A 22,946-nucleotide genomic window follows, 5' to 3' on the forward strand; every position below is an offset into this window, starting at 1 on the left:
ATACATGCAAGATTGCGGTACCAGCAATACTTTTCATTCAGTATCTACCAAGCACGTTATATGGAGATTTACTGCCATATACAGTGTTAGGTTCCCATCTAATTATAAGTTTCATAATAGCTGGTTTGATTATATCTGGCTGTCATATAATTATCAACAAAAAGGTATAAATGGTTGTAAAAAATAACCTATACTTTTTATATAAGGATTGGAACAAAATAAGTCCCAAAAAACAAGCCTGAGCTGGTTTAGACATGCACAGGAAAGAGATGCTGGATATATTGATGCTGCAGATGGAGCTACGAGGCAACAGAAAAAGGAAGAAGGCCAAAGACCAGGTTTATGGATGTGGTGAGAGAGAACATGCAGGAGGTTTGGCGTGACAGAGGAAGATGCGGAGGACATGAAGAGACGTAAAGGGATGATCCGCCGTGGTGACCCCTAACGGGAGCAGCGGAGAGGAGATTTGCAGCGACTCAAAATGCTGAAGTTCTTACAAACACATTTCCCAGTATCTCTCGATGCCTGCTACGATAGGCAGTCGGTGGGTTGGCATGGAAATGTGAGATTATGTGAGAAACGTGTGGATATTTGCTTTTAAAGATAGTAAACCTGCAGGCGTCAGAATGTGGAGTCAGTGCAATCTGAGGAGATGATCTGCAATGACAGTAACAGAGCCTGAAAATGAAAATGACCTTAATAGTATCTTGTCTGAAAGGCAAAAACAATCATAGTCCATGAAATGGGATGAAAAAAAAAATACTCTCACATGAATGTAGTAAATGTACTAACGGGGATGAACTGATAGAGGAAACCATCCAGGAGCCGCTAATGGCTGCCGTGCTCGTTACATATGCGGCACTTTGTTTGGGATTTTTAAGACGAAACACTGTCGGGATGTGATTGTTGAGGTTCAACTGGAGTTATGGCATTGGCAGTTACTGTACCAGCTTCCCCTGAGCTTTAAGGCACATCGAATCAGCGAATGGAGCTTTCACGGAAGCTTAGCACGAACTGTCCACACAGCTAGACGCCGCGCTATTAACTGTAAACCACAGTGATGCTATGTGTAGTTCCAGGTTATTAAAAATAACTGTATTTTTAAGGAAAATAGTGAAAAAACAAAAGTGATGCATACGGTGTAGCAATAGCATCAAACAGGAGATTATATATTCTTCACAAAGAGTTTTAAAAATAGGTTTCCATTATTAGCATGAACATTTTCCACCATCAGTGGCTGCAGCGGGGGATTCGTGGATACGCTCCACCGTTACCATCCATGTTTACTTCCATAAACACTGAGCACGCTCGCTGCGTGTGACGTCGTTGTGTCTTCTTCTGCGCATGCGGGACACTTTTGGGTCGTATGAAGTTCACACAGCAGATCATATACAAGTCACATTTAATTGGAAATGTGAACGAACTCGCAAAAAATTAGATTTCACAAAATTGAGCATTAAGTCCTGCAGTCTGATCGTAGTCAATCTGTGGGATTGTTCAGTCAGATAATACGCCATTATCCTTATTTGTGACATAAAATGTCATGTTGGAGTCAGAATCCAAGGCTGTCGGTATGTTAGGGCTATTTTTAATGGGTTCTGTTTGTTTTTCCTAAAAACCTGTAGGATAGCAAGGTTTTAGGATTGTTAAGGGTCGGATTATCGAGTCACGACTGTTACAAATTCCCTGCTGGCAATGGGGAAATGGCCGCCTCTGGTGGACACCTGTGCCCTGAAGCCTCCCATGATTCCCTAAAGCAAGACAGGTGTGCCACTGAAGGGCTGGTGCCTCAAAGCCTGCCTTGATTGCCAACGGAAAACAGGTGAGATAAGAAGAGCTGGTTGCATGCATTTGAGGCTGCGAACATCTCTCCATACATTTGAAGCAAGCTGGGAATCCCTCTTCAACAGATCCATGCGTGACTAATCCATAAGATGATTTCTTCTTTATTTCTGGGGGATCTTAATTACTGGTTGATGTTTAGCTATATTTCCTTCTGTTGATTAGTCACTAATTTTGTGTTTGGGTTATTGTTTATTTATTCAGAACAACAATGGACATGAAGCGATGAATAAATATTGCAAACCAAAACTCCATTGACTGTATCTCTTTGGCCGGAGAGGCTATAGTGGTCAGCTTTCACCATTGTTATGTTAACGAGTGAAGAGAAATCTCTAATAACGACTGTATTTAATTTCTTGTTTCATTCTCTTTCATTACTTGTTACTTATAAATGTAATCACATTATTGTAACACAAAGTAACTGAGTCACCGATTGACTGCGCTCTAACAATTATTTATCCCAATAGGCTACAGTTGACCTATTTGGCAACATGTGCTAAAAAAAATGGCTAAACTATTAGTTTTTAGGATATCTATCAACATTTTGACATGAGGGTGGTAGCTATTAAACAAAAAATAGAATCAAGCTCCAACATTAAGGAAAAAAAAGGGTGGGGGGGTCACATAAACTCAAGCTTGATGAAACGTCTTACAGAGATTTTTTTTTCCTTGGTGGTGGCAACAGTTCAAACGTCACTGGATTTATTGTTGTGTTTGAAATCTCCCAGAAATCCGTGCAGCAACTGCTCATGTGCAGTACGTCGGGATCGAACCGACGTCATCGCTCAGCGGCCGCATCACAAACGCGATTTTGTGAAGGCCCGCGTTCTGTAGTAAACAAGCGTTTTGATAAACAAGCTTTGTGTGGAGGTTGTAGAGAAAGAAAGACGGCGACAGACAATCTTGAAGGGCTTTTCTTTCTACGCCGCCAGTCGCAAGGCTGGAGGACGGCGAGATGGGCTTCATTCAGGTGGCAAATACTTTCATTCCCCCGTGTCGTGGAGGTACACGACGGCGGCAGAAGAAACAACACGTACAGTAACCCCACACATTGTACCGCCGCTGACCTTTACTGTTCAAGTGTTTCTCAGCCGCCTCAATCAACTTGCTTTGCTCCTTTTTGCTGTTGCCGAGGCAACGCTGAGTTAAGACTATATTCAAGTTTTGGTTTTTAACTCCACGCTGGAAAATCGAAAGCTCATGATACATTTATAAGAGGAAGAATAAGAGAAGAGAAAGTTGTGTCTCTTTGTGTAGCGTGGAGGTGGTGCTCTATGAAGAACAGCCATCCATTTGCTGCTGTGCATTTTTAAGGACTCTGATGCAATTTGAAAACGTTGTAGAAAGATTACAAAGCATGCTGTGTGCCGGGAATGGTTATGATCTGAGAGTAAATCTTGAGCTCTGAAGAAGGTTTTCGTAGTATTTATCCACATGTGTCATCGTAGTCGTCTGCTGCTGTTTCAAAGGAATGACGTGACGACTTTATCAGATATTCAAAGTGAACATGTGATCACTATGCTTTCACATATTTCTGGCTACAGTTGAAGTCCAAGTGAGTAAATGTAAATAATAGGTGACCTTCTAATGAATATAATGTATTTTCCATGTGGGGTTAAAGTTCAAGCTCAATGGCTTTTGCTTGTTTGTTCACACACACATGTACAAACTGCCTCTTCCACTTGCTCCTTCCTATTTTTTTTCCCTCCTTGAAGTAACACTTAGACTCTTTTATATATTTATATATATAATGTTCACTTCCAACAAAGACCAGCTGACTGCGCTGAAACCAGAACAAGAGGCAACCTTGCAGAAATGCACATCGAGGTTTCACATGAGCTGCTGTTCTTTACATCCCTCCCGTCGCCAACACAGTCACTGTGTGTGATGTCTTCCATCCCATCACCTTCAGACTGTAAAGTCTGCATCCCAGTGCGCTCAGCATGAGCTCCAAAGGCTCCATGTAGAGCTCATGTAACACTGACTCTTCTCACTTTCACTCTACTGGTGGACTGTCCTACCAGAGATGACAGGAGTCTGACCTGCTGCAGACACCCACTTATTCAAATGCTCGTCTTTCAGTTGAGGTTGGAAAATCTGACAACTTTCATAATCTTGGGCAACTGTGACAAAACAATTTTCCAAGCAGGGATTGATTAGGAAATGTTCTGACTCAGATTCTGGAAAACCTGCTTTAAAAGACTTTGGCTTTGGCTTATTTGCAACTAATGATAAATGGCTATTAATATTGGTGCAACTTGTGCAAAAAAGAATTTGCATCCCATCGAAGCACATCAAGCTGACGGAGCTGTTAGCGCTAGCAGTCCTGGATAGCGACAATTTTTTGTTGTTGTAATTAATTAATCATACTTAACGCATTAAATTCCCACCCCTAATTATTATATACAATATAAAATTAGATTATATAATATTTTGATTGTAGCAACAGTAACTATGATGTTCTGGTGACGTAGTAATAATTCTAAATATATAATGACTTTATAATAACAATAATGTTCGTTATTAATCAACAATGAATAACATTTTAAGCAAGCAGTGGCGAGTGCATGCCCAGCGAGGAGTGTGGAGAAGTAAGGCGTGCCCCACAAGAGGGAGGTTTAGGACAATAACAAGCAAATATAACAGGATGACAAAGAAATGTTCAGATCATTTAAGGTACCGGATTTCTCATCATCATTTCTCATCATCATTCTCTTCATAAGCTTTATGAGCTATAAGCCATAATCATGAAAACTGAAAGAAAGAAACGGGTTGGAATAGTTTAGCTGGTGTGTAATGAGTCGAGGATTTGTTGCATTTTTCTTTCTGGTGGAAAATATTTTAATTTATTGAGATGCACCAGCATGTGTCACATACATGCATCTGTATATGTACAGATGTGCATGTTGTTATGACAGCTCCACCACACACACACACACACACACACACACACACACACGCTTACACAGAGCCTTTCAAACACAATTTACAATTTACCCAACCACACACATCCACCACCACATAGCAACCTGTAAACCACCTCCTACACCTCCACTGTGACCACAGCATCGATATCTGCTGCTGTGTTTGAATGTCTGTTTGCTGTTTGTTATGTTTTTGTTCAGCTTTTGTCTAAAACTGAAAGAAAGAAGAAGAAAAAAAGGTTTTAATTTAGCAATAAATCAAATGAAATAAAACTTGTTTTTGGTGGATTTACATGAGCTTTTCTCTAAAATGTTCTGTACAGTTTCTCTACTGTGCTCAGACTTTACTGCACATCTGCAACATCCCTGGTTCGTTTCTCGTCGGGCATCTTGACGGACATCATATCACTTTCTCTCCTCGTGTTGCCTGTCTGCCTCGTCACTATTGAATTTCAATTACAGTAAAGAATGCAAGAAAATTAATCTATATTTTAAAAAATATATATAATAATAATACCTGGGCTTGTTTCATTAAACATTTAAACCGAAAACATCTGATTCAAGCTTCATTTTCTATCAAATCAACAAATATTATTGCGTTTCTTTATGTCAGTTCTAATGTTTAGTTTGAAAACAGCTCAAGTTTTTCATACAAGCTGAAGTCTGCTTTTCACTTTTTGCATTTTTTAGGAGAGAATCTAAAACTAACTAAATAAATGAAACAGAGGTACTTTCGCAGGATAAACTGATGGATGTTGACTGTTTGCTCGCACCAAGACGAGATTATCTCAGTTCAGTGCTTTCTATACTCCTGTGTGTGACTGCCGAGATCTTATGTCTTGTAAATAATCCATGAATTCATCTGATTCAGACGCTGCCGCTTGACATCAGATGACTTATTGTGATTGGGCACGGTTCCAGGGACTCACTGCTCATTGCTGGAGAGAGCCGTCAAGATGCTCTGATCAAATATTCTAAAAGAGAGAGAGGAGAGGGAGGAGAGCCAGTTCTTCATAATGAGCTCTTTTTAAAACCACAAACAAGCGCTTATCTCCTTCACAAAACTTGCCGTCACCGTGCTTATGAAGCCGCTTTCACTGATCGTATCATGGGAGTCGCAGGATTTTTTTTGCACAAGACAGCAACATAGTGCGGTTTTGAATGAAAATGCAGATTTAAAAAAAAGATCTAGTGGCTGATTGATGACAATAAAACCATCACACACACATATATGTATATAAATCTTTACTGTATGTTTGTCTTTTGGATAAAATAATCCCGGACAAGACGCTGCATCTGCTCACTGGCGCCCCTGTGACCCGACCTGCCTGCTGCATATGCATGGCTCCAGGGACTAATAAAAAAAAAAACAGCATCTAATTAGAAATTGCAGCGTAATTAAGATGTAGTTATTGTGTCATTATCACTGCTTTGTTTTAGCGATATTAGTTGGGATTCTGTTTAATAAACGGGGGCAGGCGGTGGTTCAGATTATATCAGTAATCCAATGAGGATAGGAGATAATGCATAACCCCATTCATACGTGCTGGACCTCAGTGTGAGCCGGTCTCCTGAGGCGCACCCTCCAGATCCCCTCTTCACATCCAAATGATCTTTGGTCTGGGGTCTAAGGTTAAGAAATAAGCCTGTGTGGGTGTGTTTTTTTTTGTATGTACTGGATCTAAGCATGAGGGGACGTGTACAGTTGTGTATGCAAGTAGAAGTGTGCTGCATAAACTCAATCAAAGTGGGTGTTTGGGGTCAACTCACTGTGAAATGCCCTCTCACGTTCTGCTCTTTACTCTAATTACGCTGCGACAACAGACTTGGACTATCATATAAGAAATAAGGCAGACTATTAAACGTTTCTTTTCACTGTGTAGCTCAGAACTTCTTGGATTTTAAAGTGTTTCTAAACCTTCAAACGTTGTGACAGTTTCCAGCTTTACATGAAAATATGGCAGGTTTTCAGCACAGTTTCACCATGTGGGACATCACTGTATGTAGGTCAGATAGTAAGAAATTACAGTGGAGTTGTACTACTCAGAGAATTACCCACAGATGTATGAATAAAAGGCAAGTTGATATGGACAAAAAAAGAAAAATACCCTCTTTATCTGATTACCTGGATGATACTGTTTGCTCACCGTGTTTCATTCACCAGTTGAAGAAAAGAGACACTGAGATACGTTTCTCTTTACAGTTAGTGTTACTAATGATCTCATATGCTCTGACTAATACAAGTACAAGTTGTGTTTTGGTTCTTAAGGTGACCACCATTTAAAACAGGACTTGAGAACAGCTGCAGCAGAGTATATGAGGGCAAAAAGTTCACCCACCATAGTTTTTATTTTCATATTTTGTTAATTAAAGTCATGACTTGATAGTCCGACCCTTAACAATCTGAAAACCGTGCTGTCCGACAGGTTTTTAGGAAAAATGAACGGAACCCATTAAAAACAGCCTTAACATACCGACAGCCTTGGATTCTGACTCCAACATGACATTTTATGTCACAAATAAGCATAACGGCGTATTATCTGACTGAACAATCCACAGATTGGCTACGTTCAGACTGCAGGACTTAATGCTCAATTCGGATTTTTTGTGAAATCTGATTATTTCGTGAGTTCGTTCACATTTCCAGTTAAATGCGACTTGTATGTGATCTGCTGTGTGAACTTCATACGACCCAAAAGTGTCCCGCATGCGCAGAAGAGGACACGACGACGTCACACACAGCGAGCGTGCTCAGTGTTTATGGACGTAAACGTAGATGGTGGCAGCGGTGATGATGGAAACAGAAGTGTGACCGCTATCCTAAACTACCATCAGCAGCCAAGTACTGCCTGTTCCGGCCACTTCCACCCTGTCAGAGCACTCCCCCAGGGTGGAAGTGTCCCCCTGACTCCCCTGAATATTCAGATATTCATCATTAATTGGGCCTGAATATCCAAAGACCAGAAAGTGCTATTCAGACCAGCCCTACTAGTTATTACAACAACTATAAACAATAAATATTAACAACAAATGAGCCTTCAAGCATCAAGCCCTCCTTGTATCTCGACCTCCGTCTTGACAATCCGACATAAAAGAAGGTTTTACATTTAGTGTCGGATTATCGAATCACGACTGTACTTTATTATTTAGAGGAGCAACATTCACACACGGTCATGTCGCTGCTCTAAATATCCTGCGGGGAAAAATCACCCTGAAAGAAAAAACTCGATATGATGAAGAAACAACTTGGCTTCAGGACTTTTACAGTGAAATCCCATTTAGCCGTGTTAAAGCTCAACACGTGTTACCTTAAATAAATGAACTTGCTTATGACGTGTCATGTTGTGTTGACTTGTGCCTGAATGCTGGAAACCTCCACAGCTTTGAAGATGCTCATATGGATGTATGTAATAAACTCAGCAGACGGACTCCTACAAACTAAACTCCAGCCCTGTTACGTACTTTTAAGGTCTTTGTGTCATTAAGTCAACTAAATGCTTGCCCAGGTATGCAGAAGGTGGCGACCATACGTCTCCGCCAGCAGCTGCATTTTTAGATGAAACTGGTAAAAGTTTTTTTTTGTTGGAGTAAAGTGTAGAATATTATAGCTGGAGCTTGTTATTGAATTATTCACAAGTCGTAAAAAAAAAGTGCCGGTATCCCTTCAGAAGTTGTAAATAAATAAACGCACAACATTTTTTGTTGCATTATCATCGTCTGACATTCGTGTTATAAACTACAAGCAAGAAATCCAAACTTATAAACATCATCTCGTACTTTCTCTGTTCACAACTTGGGGGGAGACGGCATCTTACGAGGAGCGGCACTTTCCGCTACGTGGATCATCTGCATATCAAATCAGCAGCCTTAAACTGGCCCATTACACTATGTGTATACAGCACAATGCACCTCAGTGTGCCGCGCATCTCATGAGGACTTTATCACAATTCCACACTTCATTATAGCCAAAGCATCTTAACATCTGGTATTCCCCATTAACCTCACCTAATGTAGTGAATGCGGAACACACTCCCCTCCCACTCCTTGAGCAAGGCATTTAGCCTGTAATTGCTCCAGTAGAGCACTACATGAGGAAATGAGATTCAACAGAAAAAATGTCTGACTCTCTGGTTTGTTCACTTATGCCCTCGTGTGCTGGTGTTCTTGAATAACACATCCCGAACATCAGTCAGAGTGTGTTGTGCAGCAAGAAAAACCCTCTCACACAGGAGGAGCTGACAATATCAAGAAGTCTCATTTGAATATTTGCAAGCTGATGTAGGCCAAACCTTTGCACAGTTTCTCTTTCTATCCTTACAGGGGTGTCCAATCCTGGTCCTCGAGGGCCGCAATCCTGCATGTTTCAGATGTTTCCCTCTTCCAACACACCTGATTCAAATGATCAGCTCATCATCAAGCTCTGCAGAAGCCTGATAACGATCCTGATCATCTGACTGAGATGTGTTGGAAGAGGGAAACATCTAAAACATGCAGGATTGCGGCCCTCGAGAACCGGAGTTCGACACCCCTTACGGGAGGCAACAGATTCACTTATATCACAGCGACGTCCCTCTGTCTGTCTGCGTTACCTTGGACCAGGATGTGCACCGAGGTGGTTCGTGGTCGACTGCTCGTCTGCACCGCGCACACGTACTGCCCCTCGTCCGTCATGTCCACGTCTTCGATCTTGATGGTGAACTCCTCCTGGTTGAGGGTCACCAGACTCACTCTGGGATCCACCGACCACTTGTCTTCTCCGGCGTACAGTATACTCGACCGGTTTAGCCATGCTGTGTGTGTGACGACGTCGCCCTGTGCACACCTGTAAAAAAAACAGCATTTTACGAGCGTTATTTTAAGACTGGGTGAAGTCCAGATGAGTAAAATGTACACAATCGAGCCAAGAAACGTGTAGTTTGTGGAGCACGGCGATTACCCCCCTCCCCTACAGTACATAAGGACTCTTTATTATTCAGTGTAATTTTTTTTGTTTTTCTGCTTGGCTCGGGTGAACAATCATCCCACTGATTAGCAAAGCTTTAACCAGAGAGGAGGAACTAATCAGTGAAACCAGCTGGTGCAGCGTTTGGTTGAGCTGAGAACACGCCGGCTCTTGAACCTCCTTTCACCGCTGCTGATGCTTCTAAATCATTAGACGTAGAGAGCCCAGGTCAGATTATGCTTATCCTCAGTGTCATGATAGACGGATAGCAGTTTCAGGTCTTGTCCACACGTAGTAGGGTATCTCACAAAGTTTTTCTACCATGTGGCCTGTCATCCACACGAAAACACAGATTAAAAACGATTCTTTTCAACCAAAGTGAAGATCTGTGAATCCTCCGTTTATGCGTCTGCACGTGGACGTCAATAATTGGAGTTTAGGTTTCGAAACGTCACTAAAATATGTTCCTTACATCACATACGCGACCTGTGTTTACATTTGGAAGCAGCATGGACGCCCTCAGAACCGTGTTGTCTCTGGTCCAGGCACAGATACCGCTCCACGTACAAGAACACAAGTGAAGGATGGCGGTTATTTTCCACCAACTTGCCATTCCACGTCCGAGGCATGTTCTCCAGCAAAGACACCGACACCGGTTTTGGGTCACTGCCAGCTGGTGGGAGAACTTTAAGACGGAAATCGTGCTCCTGGAGGAATGGCGTGACAATTTCCATATGTCCCGGTTGTCGGAGTTCTTACATCCTCACGTAGAATATGAATGGGCTTAACAACACACTAATGTGGTTCGGTGTGGATCAATTCTTTTCTAAAAACGAGGTGGTGTGTACGTTAGTTTTTTCTAGACGGATGGGGCAGGATATTCGGTTTGACAAAAACCCTTCTACGTGTGGACAAGACCTACATCTATAGAAACATTCTGACACACAGCAGCACATGTATTCTGAAACGGAACAACATTTCAGTTATCGGTGATCGTGTTAAGACCTTTCTTGGAATATAGACAATTTTTAATAAGCTTGGTAACTTGACACATTGTACATATGCAAATACAGCTCTCAAGCATTCATCAGATTCCTTTTGTTAATCTGCCCACACACTTGGTTTGTGACATTCAAAACTGATTCAGACAATGAGCTGAAACTGCACTGCTGTGCTCCATCGCAATTACAACAGATTGGTTTCACCAGTCACAAATTGCTGCTTTGATACAAGAGCTGGGCCACTGATCTTTGGCTGTTCCCACGGAGCAACACATCTGCTGTATTTTCATGACAAATCCTTGGATCCTGTTGAGAAAGCATCAGACCCAGAACCACAGGAATTAAGTATAACTGTACCAGAGGAAGATGAAATAACACAAACTCTGCCTTTGGCTGCCAATTGTTTGTCAGCTCTGTTTACTTAACTATCACGAGCCTCCTTTTCTGATGCACAGCGTAGCAGGAGATTGAAACATTTGAACAGTTTTTGAACAGGAGCTCAGCACTTTGCAACCGAATGACTCTCAGCTCCATTTACGCTGTCACAGCTTTTGTTAAACCATCAGTCACTTCCACTTCAGTGATGGCAGTAGGGTCAATGGCATCCTTGGGGCATTTGTGGTGCTATGGTAGGGAGGGAAGACAAAAAAAAAGGTGTGTGTCTGTGTGTGATTGTGTGTAATCAATACACAGGAGCAAAAGCTTTCAAAAATAATGGATCAGGGTGTACGTGAGAGGGTAAGGTTATCAATTTACTATGATAAAGTGGATTCAAAGTAGGGTTTTCATTTGTAATGGCTACAGCAAATTAATTTCACTGAGCTGTGAATGTATTTCACAGTGCAGACACACCGCCAAATGTTAACCTTTATAAATAACACCAACAGTGGCAGGGTTTGAACTATGCCTTCCCTGGAACTTCCTTTTAAAAGGGTATGGTATGCCTGGAAACAAGAACTGATATGTAGAGAACTTAAGGTCAGCCGCAGACTTACAACAACACATGCTCGCATGTGTTTTCTCACTCGAGTGTAAAAACTGGAGACGGAAACTTTTCTTGGAGGAACTCCAACACACAACCTGAGCAACACATCTACTCCGTCAGCCTCACTGTCCTTGATAGGCCGTCACCTTAAGGCATGTTCTTATCGATGCACAAAGGGAAAGTATTTTTGATTCTGGATGAAGCAGCGTGTCTGTTCCCCACACGACGGTGAAACACAGAAAACACTTCACAATCAAAAAACTCAAAATTTCACAAAAAAACAGAACAAAATAATATTGACGGGTACAAATCCAGTGAAAAGCAGAATTCAAATGTGTTTTGTTTCTGCAAATTTGCAAAGAGGTTGTAAATGTCAAACATGCTGAATTACATTAATGTATGTCCTGGTTAACTGCATGGAGCTGCTCTGGACAAGGACTGACCTTCAGGTTAAAATAATAATAACACAATAAGAAAAGAAGAAGAAAAAAAGAAAGGCTCAGGTTTAAGGAGTTGCAGGCCTTTGTGATGCATTGTGGGGAAGATCAGACTCTGTCACTGCTAAAAGGTGATAATTCTGCTTCTGGGATCAAAACTCTAACCTCCACAGGTAAAGTGAGCCAAGTAACAGACGAATGGATCAACGTGACGGTTGAAAATAACGGCCTTGAGTTACAGGTAGCAGGTGTGAAAGGCACCAAGTAAACCCCAAAACCAGTCAGTGTGCTTGAAAGACATGTGTATGTATGTATGTATGTATGTATGTATGTATGTATGGTCACCAGTCTATCACAGGGCTACACTTAGAGACAGACAACCAAGCACACTCACATTCACACCTACAGACAATTTAGAATCACCAATTAATCTCAACATGTTTTTGGACTGTGTGAGAAAGCTGGAGAACCTGGAGAGAACCCACGCTGCACGGGGAGAACATGCAAACTCAGAAAGATCCTGGGTGTCCTCACCAGGACGCGAACCAGTGACCTTCTAGCTGCGAGGCAACGGTGCTAACCACTGCTCCATCATGCAGCTCTACTAACTAACTAATTAAATGAATGAATGAATGAATGAATGACCATTTATCAGGCAGAAACTGTAAAAAGAAAGAGCTTCTCATAGAGATAGTCGTGAGTGTTGTGCCGTTTCAATAAACCGGATTTGGTGACTAATAACATATCCTGTGTTTCACAGCACATCTAAAAAGCTGTAAGTCTCTGCAACTAACAGTCCTCTGACAAAAATTCTGAGACTTTTCAGCTGAACTGCAGGCTGTGTTTAAACAGAGTCAATGGGAGACAAGTATGTAAAACAAATGAAAAACATAAGTTTTCCAGTGTTGGTAACACCTGTGGCCATGAAACAAATATGGAACATGATGATTCCAGGTATTTATTCATTCATTTTCCTGGGCTATGTTTGTTTGCATGTTCTGAAAATATAAAAAAACTGCTCAGAAAGAAAAGATTGTAAATGTTCTGTTGAGACCTGTGCCTTTCTAGTTCAGTCATAGGAACTTATAGCAATTCTTTAGCCACCTCAGCTGGAATTTCGATTACCCACATGACACTAATATATATATTAACCTATTAACATATCACAGATGAGTGAAACAGTTTGTCTTTTGACTACTTTTTTTTTATTTCCAACCTAGATTTTTTAAATAAATTTTGTTTTAAAGGAAGGACATAAGTGATACTAAGCATATTTGTTTATTAAAATAATAATAATTGAACTAAAAAAATAAATACAAATGAAAAAATCTTGAGTCTAAGGTGCATTTCCTGAAGCCATCATGCATCATTATCAAACCCTGCGATAGGTAGACTTCTGACACAAGCTGTAGTGCAACATGGCGTGTAACGTTAAACCCCCTGATCATATGAATTTTAAAGAAACTCCATTATCTTCCCGTGCGCTCACCAGCCTCGAAGGTCGAGGCTGTGGTCAGCGCCTCCTACGGAAACGCAGCCTTCAGTGGTTTTTTTGTTTAATTTGAGAGGGTCAGTGACACAGTAAAGAGTTTCCTGGCACCGTGTTTACACTGTCTTCCAATTTCCAATTCATGAGAAACGGCGTGGTCCCGTTGTGCGAGTGGGAGTGCTGCCGCTTTGATTGCGATGAAAGAGCGCCACAGAAAGTCGTAAGATAGAAGAATGCGGTGCTGGTCTTTCGACAGTCATTAAATAAGGAGCTGAGAGGAGGAATGATCCAGTGGCTGTTCAGAAAAGTCTCATTGAACCATCTGCCATTTTACCTGGTGCCACATCCTCGACACAAGGAATTTTATATTACAAGTCAGAAATGCTCGGCAGCTAATTGGAACGATCCCCCCCTTTTAATGTGTATTTTTAGAACTTGGTTGAAAAGGAAATCTGGTTTGACTTAGGTTGGTATTGTTATATAAACTATATGCCTCACCAGCTAAATCCCCCAAGAGAGGAACAAGAAGAAAAAAACGAAGGGATAAATATTTTACATTCCATATGTGCTCCTCTTATCGCTTCCGCACAGATGGCAAACAAAATTTAATCCCAATAAATTGTCAATCCTCTCAAAAGCATGAGAGGTTGAAGGGAAAGGGGAGATGTGTGCTTAGGAGGTGAAACTGTAACTATCTCCGCTCTCTCCCTCCTCTCCTCCCTCCACCTCCAGTGTGGTTTTTATCATCATTAGAAGTCGACGACACTTGTTGCTCCACAGCTACGTGTCACCAGTAGGGCTTTATTTACATTACGGATCAACTGAGCCGATGCTTGACGCCGTGCCATCGGCGGCTTTGCTTTCTCGTCTCTTTCGGTGAGCGAAGAGACTCGCATTACCCTCTAATGACTCACTTAAGCTGGAGATGCTCGCGAAATTACGCTTCTTACATACGACAACAAAAGAAGGAATCTTACATATCTTAATGGGACTTGTCTCACTGATTGGAAATTGGTGTTGTGTTCAGTCGAAAGATAAAAGTTAATTACAATGTGTTAAGATTATGAACATCGGTGGGAAGAGTTTGGCTCTCGTGCCTCACCGCAGGCTGATCAGATGTGATAGTTGAGTATGAATCAGGCTTTTAAGGAACTACAGAAGGTAAAAAAATAAAAATAAAAGGTGAAAATTCTGATTTGTGATAAAGATGTTTAGTAAAAATTAACTTGAAAGCCGAACTCTTATTTTATTTGTGATTTTTTGAACGTGTTACTAATTTCTTTCCATTCCCCGGCTGGCTGGGGCTCACCACCAAACCTCAGTGATTCAAACCCTCACTTGAAAAGACCTTTAATCTCTGCACGTTTTGTATTTGCTTACGCTCAGAGCAGCATATCAGCACGGCAGACTATAAACATCTGCATTTTATAAGACCTGTCTTAAAATTACTGCCACAAAACAGCAATGATGTAAATTTTTGGAAGCAGACACTGGTGCCAGTTCTTCTACTGCCACAGTGCGCAGTGACTTTTCGGCACTGTCAGCACCTTGGCAGGAGGGAAGCTTTGTGGCGCGCCACGATTTTAGAACTGAACGTTCTGACTGCGTGGAAATCTGATGTTTTCACGTAACGTGATCAAAGGCATTAAAACGCAGGTCTACAAAAGAGTTTAGTGTAAGAGAGCTGCTCTGCAGGTGAGCTGTTCTGATATATGCTCTAATATATTTCTCATCATTATGCAAGGTGGAGCAGTGGTTAGCACCGTTGCCTCTCAGCTAGAAGGTCACCGGTTCACGTGCCGGTGGAGTCTCCATGTTCTCCCCGTGCAGCGTGGGTTCTCTCCGAGTTCTCCAGCTTCCTCCCACAAGGTCGAAAAACATGTTGAGGTTAATTGGTGATTCTAAATTGTCTGTAGGTGTGAATGTGAGTGTGCTTGGTTGTCTGTCTCTAAGTGTAGCCCTGTGATAGACTGGTGACCTGTCCAGGGTGTCCCCTGCCTTCACCCTGAGTCAGCTGGGATAGACTCCAGCCCCCCACGACCCTAGTGAGGATTAAGCGGTGTATAGATGATGAATGGATGGATGGATGGATATAACACAGGTATATATATATTTTTTTAAATACCAGCATGTTATTATTAAGAATGTAATAATAATTAAGTTTTTTAAAAAAACATGGAAGTCTTTCTTTCGTCACCAGGACATGTCAGTTTAGGGAGCAGATGTGATAACTGCTGCCTCTGTGGAGGTTTGACACGTGTCAAGATACTGCCAGCGTGTGGGATTTTACTCAAAAGCAATGGGCGTGGGTGTGTTGACACACATTAAAGACACGACAGAAAACCCAATGCCTGGAGAAGCACATTGCTCATGTTCTATTAAAAAGCGTAGGGCCAGTCTTAACTTTGCATCACCCCACCTCTCAGTGAGGCTCAAGTTACCTCACTTTGATAACTTTACTGTTCCTCAGCTGCAGAACGACATTACATGTAGCAACAAGAGCATCTGTTAAAGCAAAATAACTCAAAATGGAAGAAAGACATCCTCACATACATAGCTGAGTTATATCAGGAGGGATTGGGTACGAGTGAATGTTCAAAAAGCTGAATTACTGAAAAAATAAACACAATTTAGAAATGATGCCCTGAAACTCCACGGAAACGTCTCCTCCACTCCTTCATTCTATGTGCGCTAAATAGTTCATTTAAGTGGAATATCTGCTCTATTCTATCTATAACAGGCGCTCACTAATAAACAATTATCAAACTGTGTTTCAGCATTTTAACTGACATCAATATTACGCGCTTAAGGCAACATTTCAGTTTTCAGTCATCAAAAAGCTCAACGAGCAGGTGCTTCACATAACGATCACATATGTCTATTAAACCAAACACATGACAACAGTTCACAGACTTTATTAGAGGGGCAATTAAATTAAACGCACCACACAACCAACACTAACTAACTGTAATTACAGATTTAAACTTCAGTAGCACACTCCTGCCCTCACTCTCTATTAAAGGCTTTTCTATAGATCCTCATTATGTAAATATGAAGGCAATTAAAATGTTGCTCTTCTGGTTTTTTATCAGCATCTTTTCAGTAAAAGTCACGCTGCTATTCTTACCCGGCAGACCTGCAACATTTCTGTAACGTTTCCAACATAAAGAGAGAAAAAAAAGGATGAATATGCGTCTGTCTAGGTCCTCTAATTAACCACAGTCTATAAATTAACACGCAATTATTATCTTAATAAGCCATGAACCATTTTCTGGGATTAAAACTCCCTTCCCCTGCTCTCCCCCTTGTGGTCGGACACAATAAATAATTTATTAAAGATGTGGATTTACCATGATGGGCTCAGGACCTTTCATTTTCATGCACACAAGCCTTGAAGCTACACATACAGAAGGCGTGAAGGCTAATGCTGCTGTTATTACACACCGAGGGCTCCGGTTGAAATCAAATAAAACAGGAAAGAAAAAAATATATATATTTGTGTACAGTTGTCAATTAGCGCTTCAATTAGCACTTGTATACCGTACATGCACTTGAGATGAGGAGACAGACAACACACCGAGATTACCGCCTGCATCGACATTAAGTGTTACTGACGAATAAAAGGCGACGGGATTATATAGCTCCCGTTTACCGCTTTATTTGATTATATGATGCAACAATGAAACGGCACAAAAGGAGGCATAAATACAAGAAAGAAAAAAAAGTACGTTTTCTCAGTGATTGTGCCAGAAAGAATTACTGCGAGTGTTACCTTAGACTGAATGTTTCTTGCGGGGCAATCAGACTAAATGAGGGATATTGTGTGTTCAGTGTTACCACGCTGTGAAAGAAAGGAACACTTGTGCCAGATTCCTCACAGTGTTTCAGTGTAATTTTTTTTGTTGGCAGCGATTTATTTAGAGAGAAGGGGAAACAAACAAATGACAGTGATTTATGGCGCCGCATCACACAGCTGATTGTACTCTATCTGATTTCCTTCATAATTGCCAACGTTATGGCGTTTTAACTGAAACTTAGACTGAATTTTTGTGACAAAAACACGTATTAATGTTCATCTTTATCAACCGAATCATTTTTAAACATTATATATCCTGCAGTGCTTTGATTGGTCCGTGATCCACTCGACTCCAGCTGCTGTTTTCATTCCGTTTCACTGTGATGAGAACAAAGGATTCCTGCTGCCTTAAAAGCCTCCATTTAAGCTTTATTGTAGTCAAGACAACAGATATTACAATTTTACCGACCAGTACACCGTTGTCCGTATATATTATGTAGGAACATGATTTGCTAGCTCAGTTTCAGGCCCAAAATATTTGGTTATAACATTAGACAATATATAAAATTCAGTAGTAATACAAACTGAGTTGTACAACTTAAATCAGGGGTCTCAAACTCGCCAATTGCGGCCCATGGAACGATATTCTGTGGCCCCCTACTTGACATCAAAGTTCAGTGTTAGTGTCACTTGTGAGCTACCATAGCTCAGGCTCATGACAGCAACGCGAATTAGCAACGTTAGTCACTTGAAACGTGATTTGGGAGTTGCACCGAGTGGAGAGAAAATATATCCTGTCACCCAGTACAAATGCGTGTTTTTTTTTTTTGCTTTTTTCTGTCTGTGTGAAAAGCTCTTCTCCACCATGAACTTTACTAAGTCAAAGTCTAGGTCCAAACTTACTGATGAGCATCTTCTAACCACACTGAGGGTCTCAATTGTTTCCTGCCTCAAGCCAAATGTGACTCAGCTGTATAAGAGGAAGGAGGAGGTAGGAGAAGCCTGTGTTCTGAAGAATATTCATGTTCAGATTGAGAAGATTGGATCAGTTGTACTTTCTCTGGACTACTTAAAACCCCTTTTTTCTTTGAACACTTGAAACCCGTTTTTTGTGGAATACTTGATGTGGCCCAGCCTCCCTCAGACGCCATCTCCAGCGGCCCTTGGGTAAGTTGAGTTTGAGACCCCTGACTTAGATCAAATTGAACTTAAATCAGAAGTCTCCCTCCATTAAAAAATTGGGTTTGATATGTATTTCTTCTTCTGGATGTTTGAGCGTCACTTATATAATATGATATGATTGTGTAGTTGGACAGGGGCTGCAAGGTGGGGCAGTGGTTAGCACCGTCGCCTCACAGCAAGAAGGTTTGTGTCCCAGTGAGGACACCCGGGATCCTTCTGTGTGGAGTTTACATGTTCTCCCCGTGCAGCGTGGGTTCTCTCCGGGTTCTCCGGCTTCCTCCCACAAAACATGTTGAGGTTAATTGGTGATTCTAAATTGTCCGTAGGTGTGAATGTGAGTGTGCTTGGTTGTCTGTCTCTAAGTGCAGCCCTGTGATAGACTGGTGACCTGTCCAGGTGTCCTCTACCTTCATCCTAAGTTAGCTGGGATAGACTCCAGCCCCCCACGACCCTAATGAGGATTTAGCAGTGTATAGATAACGGATGGATGGATGGCTGGATAGTTGGACAGGATAAGGCAGCTGTAGCTAACAGACAACATCATTGCACCACACAGTACTACGATCTGGTTCCTTTATGGTGTCAGAGAGACAACTGTAAAGTACAAACCTCTGTAAAGCTCCAAGTGCCTTTGCTATAAGTGAGTATTAATGTTTTCCATCTATGTGTTGATCAAAGCAGATAACCAAGCACTGTCACCACCTGATGAAAATAGCCCATCGAGCTGCTTAGTGTCCCACCATAAGCACAATGATATATGAAGACAAACCTGTAGTCCTGATGGGGCTATTCATTTACCTAAACTATGCATTACAACAATGTCAACATACTGCTCTGTGTGTCTTAAAGCACTGCTGTGGTATTTGCACTGGCAAGGTTCGAACATGTAGGCCTACTCTTGACTTGATGCAGCAGACAGAGATACCTCTGGGACACTATAAGGATAAACATGATGGAATAGAAAGACTGGCTAAAGTCAAGGATAATCAAGAAGCCTGACCAGAGCTGCGTCCACACAGAGGTTGGTGCAGCAGAGCCGACCCAGAGAGACAAACAACCACACTCACACCGACAGACAATTTACAGTCACCAATTAACCTCAGCTGTCTTTGGAGTGCAGTGAAAACAAACCCCGGCACAGGGAGAACATGCAAACTCCACACAGAAAGACCCCAGGCGGAAATTTAAACTCAGGATCTTCCAGCGGTAGACATTCAGCCAAAATATGAGTATTTTTACTAAAGTAGAATCAACAATAGTGGATTAGTGCAACAAAGGAGCACTTGTTCCTTGAGTTTGTCCTTAAAACACCCAAGTGGCGACGACCACTGCTTGAGGTTGAAACCAGTGTGGACGTATTTTAAAGCTCTGGGTCCAGACAGAGCTTGATGCTGACCATATTCTGTAAATCGGGAATTAAAAACAGTCAGTTTTTTTGTATAGCTTGCCTCCCAAAAGGGATAATATGTAAACTCCAAAAACACCTACACACTGGACTAACATGCACAGCAGCCTGATAGTACATGTCCAAAGCTCCCTCTGGAAGTGAAACAGATGTTTTTACTACTTTAGGAACTTGAATTTTAAGGTCAAAAATAGACTGTGAGACAAGACAAGTCTGGCTTTTCATTATAAATCTTCCTTTTATTATCTTATTACAACAACATACTAATGATACTAATACAACTAATAGGGTTAATATTAAGAATAGGATGACAAAGAAGCTGTGAACATCCATGGGCCATCAGGCTCCTGAACGCAGCATAAACACACACATCGCTGCTCCACTCACACGAAGTGCTACCTTAATGTCCACCCTGTGTATTCATTTATTTATTTATTTATTTAAATATTTATCATTCTCTCATCTGTGCAACACCTGTCTCATGTCTAATATCGGGTCTTCTGAAACTGATCTTGGTTGTAAATATACTGGTTTATCTCCTCTTCTGCCACAGTCACTTGTATATTGTTTTTATTATTATGTCTATTATGTTTATATTTTCAATGCACCTTAATATGGCAGCTATCTTACATTTCGTCATTGTTTGACGACAATAAAGCATTCTATTCTGTTCTGTTCTATTCTATTCTAACAAGTTGAGTGAGTCAGAGGCAGACGTACATGCGAGGCCACACACATGACCTCCTCCATGCTTCACTGATGTGCAGGGAGGAGGTGGATCAGGGGCACGTCTTGTCTTTTCTTTTGTTATGCTTTCATTACTTTGGTAAAGGTGGGTTTTGGTCTCATCTGTCTGGAAAGCTGGACTAGTGTTGGTATTTTTGGGCAAATTCCAATCTGGTGTTTGGATTCTCACTTGTTACAAGCAACTTACATCCTGTAGTATAGCTTCTGTAACTGTGCTGTAACTTTTTCTACTTTCACACTGAGTGTTGTTGTTGTTTGGGGTTCTTTACAGCTCGGAAAATCTGCCATCAGCTTTAAGTTAGTAGAGAAAAACAATTCCTTTTGTTAAAGCAGCAGGAGGTGGGCATCTGGAAAAAGCCAAACTCCCTCCCGTTTGGATCTCACATCTGTAATCACGGCCGCGGTTTAAAAGGCAGACCTGTAAAAATTTAAAAGTCAGTTCTAGAGGTATTTGGCCTTCTGACCCCTGAAGGATGGTGAAGCTCCACCCTTTGAATACACGATCGGTTAAACGCTGATCTAAATTTTGCTCCAAAACTGTTTCATATATATAAGAAGTGGAATTCAAAAGAGTCTTTTTTTATTGATTAACAGCTTTCTGACATTATTTTTTTGTGCGTCTTTGTTGTTGGGATGTTTCCTACATGCCTTTTGTTTTGGGTTTTGCTACATTGATTATCAAGCTTTTTGTAACTAGGCTTTATACTTATGCTTTTTAAACACCACATTTTTTTTCTTTCCTTTTAACTTTTGAGATGTAACAGCATAAACTGATAACTCTAGATACAGTCGTGACTCGATAATCCGACCCTTAACAATCTGAAAATCTTGCTATCCGACAGGTTTTAAGGAAAAACAAACGCAACCCATGAAAAATAGCCTTAACATACCGACAGCCTTGGATTCACAAATAAGGATAATTGTATTATCTGACACGTTCCGGTCACTTCCACCCCGGGAGTGCGCTCCTACGGGTACCACCCCAACCACACCAAATATTCAGATATTCATTATTAATTGGACCTTAATATCCAGAGACCAGAAAGTGCTATTGGGACCAGCCCTACTAGTTATTATAACAACTATGAACAATAATTAACAACCAATGAGCCTTCAAGCATCAAGCCCTCCTTGTATCTCGACCTCCGTCTTGACAATCCGACATTAAAAAAGGTTTTACATTTAGTGTCGGATTATCGAGTCACGTCTGTATTTTAGCATCGGCACACTTCATTGATGCAGCCGTACAAAAGCTTTCTCTGCCTTCCATCCTGCAGATCTTCTCAGCAACACAACCTGCTACAGCCTCTCTCCCTCCTTCTCCTGAGCTCGTATGCAGATCCAGCAGCTACGTCGAAGGCTATTCAAGTCCCATTTCCTTTCTGCTAAACAGGTGAATTTAGAAATTACAAGCGGCTTCTCAGTTCTAAACTGTTTCTAAGTCTGTCTGCCAACTGCTGCTAATAATTTAGTTTGCCTACCTGCATTCATTCATTCACTGTCTGTTGCGTTATTATTTGTTTTAAGCAACACTAAATAAATGTTTGGTGTATAATTATCGATGGTGCTTCCAGGTATTTTTTTGGGTTTGGGAACAAAGAAATCTGAATTCATGACTTCTGATTATAGGATTGATCAATCGAAGGAGTAATTTATTAATATTCATTTTTAAATGTTGATCAAACTCCAAATTATATCTGATTTAAAACAATTAAAACATACCAATCTTTCAAAGTGTAGTGATTTCACCATTTTTATCCTTGACATTTGATTTTCTAATTCTCATTTGTACCCACATCCACGCTTTGTGAGCACGTGACAAATACAACCTTTGAATGTGGAATGTTAACTAAAGAACAGTTGAGACGGTGTCGTTCCGTTCAACCTCTAGTTACATCACATAAACAAAGCATCACTTACAGTAATAAGATAATGTCCTACACTGTACGGCACAAAGCAGCTGGGCTAAAGTGAATTGTATCGCAGCACTGTGTGAAGGTTATGCAGTGTGAGATACATTAAAAAGATTGCTTTAAGTGTCCCTGGCTGATTTCCAGTGGTGGGCTAAGCATTGGCTGTACAAGGATGAAGTTTAAGACTTGGGACATCTGAAGCACCTTCCAGATCTCATAAATGCATGACCACGGTTGGAATAGAGGGTATGGCATATAGCAATCAATAGCAATATGTTGTATC

General features: G+C 41.1%; 1 protein-coding gene across 1 annotated transcript in view; it reads right to left on the reverse strand.

Annotated features, from left to right (window-relative positions):
- ntm (neurotrimin) overlaps positions 1-10,337 on the reverse strand; it is a 61,775-nt gene extending 51,438 nt beyond the window's left edge. Inside the window, exons 1-2 of the mRNA XM_008295911.1 lie at positions 10,315-10,337; positions 9,356-9,588 (exon numbers count right to left, since the gene is read on the reverse strand). Of these exons, the coding sequence (XP_008294133.1) occupies positions 9,356-9,588; positions 10,315-10,337 (256 nt within the window). The remainder of the gene's footprint in view (positions 1-9,355; positions 9,589-10,314) is intronic.
- Between the last annotated feature and the right edge of the window lie 12,609 nt (positions 10,338-22,946).

This window comes from Stegastes partitus, unplaced genomic scaffold (assembly GCF_000690725.1).
Source record: "Stegastes partitus isolate 25-593 unplaced genomic scaffold, Stegastes_partitus-1.0.2 Scaffold1084, whole genome shotgun sequence".
Classification (NCBI taxonomy): Eukaryota; Metazoa; Chordata; class Actinopteri; family Pomacentridae; genus Stegastes; species Stegastes partitus.